Raw genomic sequence first — 5072 nt, forward strand, 5'->3', positions numbered from 1 at the left:
GGTCTGTCATTCGTGAGTGGTTGGTGTTTCAATATGGTCCTTAACCCCTAGCTTATTATTATCACAACATAAACATGTGCCCTTACATTGCTCCTTAAATCTTTTCAAGCAAGCATGTTCCTTGCTTAATAGGCATACATAATAAAACAGGCACTTAACAAATCTGTACACCTTGCTGCTTAACCGGAAACACTGGATTTATTTAATGTGGTGATGACATACAAGGAAGACTGTGATTGGTTATATAGTTAAATGCAAGCCCCTCCCTTGATGACCCAGGGACACGTCAAACTTGGTAAAATCAGGACATGCTAGTTACTATATTTGTTCAGGATTTGAGCGTGAGTAGCAAATAAGTTACTGAGTTACTTGTGCACCACAAATAAAGTGTTATGGAGTAGTTTATGTTAAATAGCCTATAAATATACTGCTTTAAGTGATATTAGATAATTAACTTGTCCATCCATCCATTTATCCAGCTTCCAATTATGTATAACTTGGTCAGGGATAATCTTCACATAAGTTTAATATTGCTAAAAATAAACCTAAAAATAATAATAAAAAAATGATAGAGCACAGACTATAGGTTAGGTTACAAGCTATGTGCTTACCTGGCTTTATAATTATAACGTAAAAATTACAACGTATTGCTTTGAAGGGTGAGCACAAGAGCAGCTCGCATCTTCTTTGCATTTCCATAACACGTTAAAGAACTTTGTTGTTTCTTGCGGTCCCAACAACAAAAACAACAACAACAATAATAGTAATAAACATCACTCATATTTAACAGATTTATGTAGTTAAACGACAGAAGGTGGATTAAAGGTGGAGCTCGCGGTTGCATAACACTTAAGATATTACGCTGCTCACGGGCGAAGGAGAATGGCACGTGGCAGTATGAGATAGCATCATTGAAATAGCTGTACAGGTATATAAGGGGAAGAACTTACGAAGTTTCTGAGTGAAAAGTTACTCTTAAAGGAGACGCGTAAAGGTATGTTTACTCAGTCTCACTATTAGTCTATTGTACTGGCTTCTTCATATTTGTTTCAGCTTAATCGATCAGTAAATAAGTAGATTAATGCAATGATAATAATACAGGAATTTAGCGTCTGTATTAATTCAGTCATTAAAATGTACACATTTTGTCATAACCTAAAAAGAAATAATTAAAACGCAGTACTACAATAAAACATGGGACGAATAAATTGATGAAAATTAAATTATCACTACAATTATCTGGTGTGAGAAATATGAGAAATTAATCTTTTATGTTTATTTATCTTTATTGAAAAGTGGGACACTAACTTGGTTGATCGAAAACGTGTGTCCCTGTATGGACTGACATCCTGCCTGTGTTATTGTCTTTCACACGGAGAACATGATTAACGAAATTTCTGTAGTTTCACCGTCACTAATGCATTGAAAGCACTTTTAATGAGGGGTTTCTCGTATCATTTTTCAGATGAATACTCCACTTGACACGATGTTTGTTTTGGGGTCTGTGTTGGTGGCCTTAGTACACGGAGAATCTGGCCAAATACGTAAGCGCAGCCATGCATTTTCCTAATTGATTCTCTCTTTACATATAGTTGTCATATTTGGATAATAAATATTTTTATATGACAAAATCGAATGAATAATTCGTCTTCCTTTCAGACTGGTGTTATAATAATGCATCATGCAGTAAGTACCATTTATTTACGCATTCTCCCAAATAAATGGCAATTCCTATAAGTAATGGCACTACTGTACAATGTGACGCAACGTTAATTTTAAATGCCAATAAGAGTACCACGTTTATGTTGCACCAGCTAGACGACGTTTGAATTATCCTTGTGACCCATGTTAACAGTATTTTTGTATTACGTCTCATATGTAATATCTTAATTGGTTGTATTTTGAGTTGATTTTTTTGTTTTCCAACAACTGAATTTGCGTGGTATGTTCTCCTTGTGCTACTCTGGTCACACTATCCAAAAGCATGCAGTTTGGTGAATTAGGTCTTTAAATTGTGTGTGTGACTGTATATGCCCTGTCATGGACTGGCCTCCTGTCCACAACGTCCAGTGTGGTGTTTTCCTTCAATGTTCTTTTTTTTTCTTTTCTTTTAAATAATGAATTTGCACTTAGGGGAGCACAGTGGTGCAGTGGTTAGCACTATTGCCTCACGCCGCCAGGACCAGGGGTAAAGTCTCCATCAGGTTCCATGTGGTTGCAGAACATGGATGGATGGACTTATACCTGATTTATTAATTTTTTTTTGCATATTCTTTAGATGAAAATGTCTGGGTCTCAGCACCACTGGGCTTCTGTAATAGAACACAGCAATCGCCCCTCAATATCAACACCACCAGTGTTAAAGGGAACTCAAGTCTGATAGCCTTCAACTTCACTGGCTTTAGTAACAGAAGCACTATGACGACAATAGAGAACACAGGCCATACAGGTGGGCTATTCCCTGGAAACACTGGTTGATTGTGGGCTGACGTGTATCCAAATAGTATGCACATGTGTTGGCTCTCCTCTCTCTCCACCCTTAGTGAAGGTAACATTAGGAGACGGGCTTGTGAAGATCAGCGGTGGGGGGCTCCCTGGGACCTACGATGCCCAACAGTTCCATCTGCACTGGGGCAATGGCAGTGATGTTCCAGGATCAGAGCACACTGTGGATGGCAAGCAATACCCCATGGAGGTAATAAAACTGTTCGTTGTGCCATGTTGGATTGGTCTTAATTGTGCTGTAGGCTGATTTGAAAATGTTACTCCTCCATTTCCCTCAGTTACATATCGTGACTGTCAAGTCTGAATACAAAGGCAACATAACCCTTGCCCTCACAGACCCTGAAGGTCTGGCAGCATTGGGCTTCTTAATAGAGGTGAGCGGTACAAGGTTTATCAACAAAATAGTGTGTGACTTTTGGAAATCATACCCTGACTTTTTTTGTTGTTTCAGAAAACAAATGACAGTTCCCTGCCAAAGAGCTGGAAAATCTTGACATCATACCTGCCCAATGTTACAAATAGTGGTGAGTCTTAGAATGAAACCAGTTTTAGCGCATTTTTTAAAAGGGCTGTCTAAGGTTGATCCTGTACATTTATTCTTATCTTTCATTCTTGCCTTTCACTATAATTCTTAAATTTCACACAAAATTTAATATACAAATTTACCATCAAAGCAGTTTCCATATCCTATGTGGACAAATGTGGTGGCAGAAGTTTCAGTAAAGTTATTTCCCACCCACTGTTCCTCAGACCAAAAGGCAAACATTACTCAACAATTTCCACTTGATGATCTCCTGGTGGGGGTGGACCGTACAAAGTATTACCGTTATTTGGGCTCCCTGACTACCCCCAATTGTGACGAGGTTGTGATTTGGACTGTATTCAAGGATCCAGTCAAAGTTAGCAAGAATTTGGTAGGTATTAACTTTATTATTAATATTTGTCGATTCTATTATTTGTGATTTCTGGTACCCGTTCTGTTATAGTTGCAGATTTTTGCTTCCATTGGGTATATTAAAATGCAATGCATATGTCTGGTTAGGTTATATCATACACATACACAGACATACACACATACAGAGCAAATTAATGAACATAGAGGTGTTAAGATAATTATTTAAAACTGATTAGTTAGGTACCTTTGCAGCTGAATTCATACAGCGATATTTATACAATTATGTACCTCCTGGAAATATTATAATTGTTCAGTGCATAATGCACCCATTTTTGTTTATGCTCATAGATTGACCTTTTCAGCACGTCGCTATACACCTCTGACCCCGTGCTGATGACCAATACCTACCGAAGTACTCAGGTGCCCAATGGTAGAAGTATCATGACCCAGGCTTCAGCTTCATCACCACTAATGACTGCAGACAGACTTTTCCTTCTGTCCCTGGTCATGCTACATGTTCTCCTCTGGGAACGTGATGCATGATGAGGAAACTTTGATGTCAGTGTGATTTTCATTTTTACAATATTGGAGGATAACTTATATTATGATAGAGGATCCAATGTATTTTTTCTGTTTTAAAGTGAGATTGAAATAGGAAGAGAAAGGGATGACAGAATTAAATGTTCTGTAATTGATATAAAATGCCTACAGGCTGAACAAGCTGATTAAAAAGGCTGGTTCTGTCCTGGGTGTCAGACTGGAGAACCTGGTCGAGGTGTCTGAGAGGAGAATGCTGAAAAAGCTTCTCAGTATCATAGACAACCCCTCTCACCCCATGCACGCCTCCATGATGGGTCACCAGAGCACACACAGCAAAAGACTCATTGCCTGCAAATGCAGAACTGAATGCAACCGGAAGTCCTTTCTACCTGTGACAATAAGAGTGTATAACTCTTCCCCTTTCTGTAGGTGATCTTTTTCAACCTTTTCATCTTTTTCAGCATTTATGTCATTAGGCACTCATTCGGATTGAACAATATTACTCATCTGCTTTTTATTTACTCACCTGTATGCTATTGAATTTTTTTTTTCATCCCCTCATCACAAGCTGCTATCTCATTTTATTCATGGCACAAACACTGTCACTTTTCATAACCACTTGCACTAATAATCTGTTTATTTTATTATATCTGTTATAGTTATTTGTTGCTTTGTTAGGTTTATTTTGGTATTCTGTTTTTGCACTATTACTACTGTTCTTTTTAACTTCTTTTTAAGCTCTTTACTGTCTTATCTTAATTCCTCTTGTTGCACTGAGCATGTTTAAGACAAAAGAATTTCCCTTGGGATAAATAAAGTTCTTATCTTATTTTGCACATAAAGAATTTCCTGGGTTTCATACAATTAAAGAGCTTCATACAATTACAGAAAATCAATGTATCAATACCGATATTCATAAGACTCCCCTGCACCCCCAGTTGTCCCAATGTAAAGAGTGGAATCCCCCATCATAAGTTAGTAGCTTAGTTTTTTTTTATGAATGTATCTCTCACTATAAAATGGTTGGAGATTAATGATTTAGCGTAACTAATGGAAAGGCCAGCAGGCCGGATGGACTGTAAACTTTGCCCCTCTGTAAATTTGTGTGATTGTTGGTGATCAAAAGGAGCCA

General features: G+C 37.7%; 1 protein-coding gene across 1 annotated transcript; it reads left to right on the forward strand.

Moving 5' to 3' along the window:
- Nucleotides 1–846: 846 nt before the first annotated feature.
- Nucleotides 847–4832, forward strand: LOC111838788 (carbonic anhydrase 4-like). The gene is made up of 9 exons (XM_023802101.2): nt 847–994; nt 1466–1544; nt 1660–1686; nt 2279–2449; nt 2544–2695; nt 2784–2879; nt 2957–3029; nt 3256–3419; nt 3749–4832. The coding sequence occupies exons 2-9, from the start codon at nt 1466–1468 to the stop codon at nt 3941–3943; spliced, it is 957 nt and encodes a 318-aa protein (XP_023657869.2). The 5' UTR covers nt 847–994; the 3' UTR covers nt 3944–4832.
- Nucleotides 4833–5072: the final 240 nt, after the last annotated feature.

This window comes from Paramormyrops kingsleyae, chromosome 5, assembly GCF_048594095.1.
Source record: "Paramormyrops kingsleyae isolate MSU_618 chromosome 5, PKINGS_0.4, whole genome shotgun sequence".
Taxonomy (NCBI): Eukaryota; Metazoa; Chordata; class Actinopteri; order Osteoglossiformes; family Mormyridae; genus Paramormyrops; species Paramormyrops kingsleyae.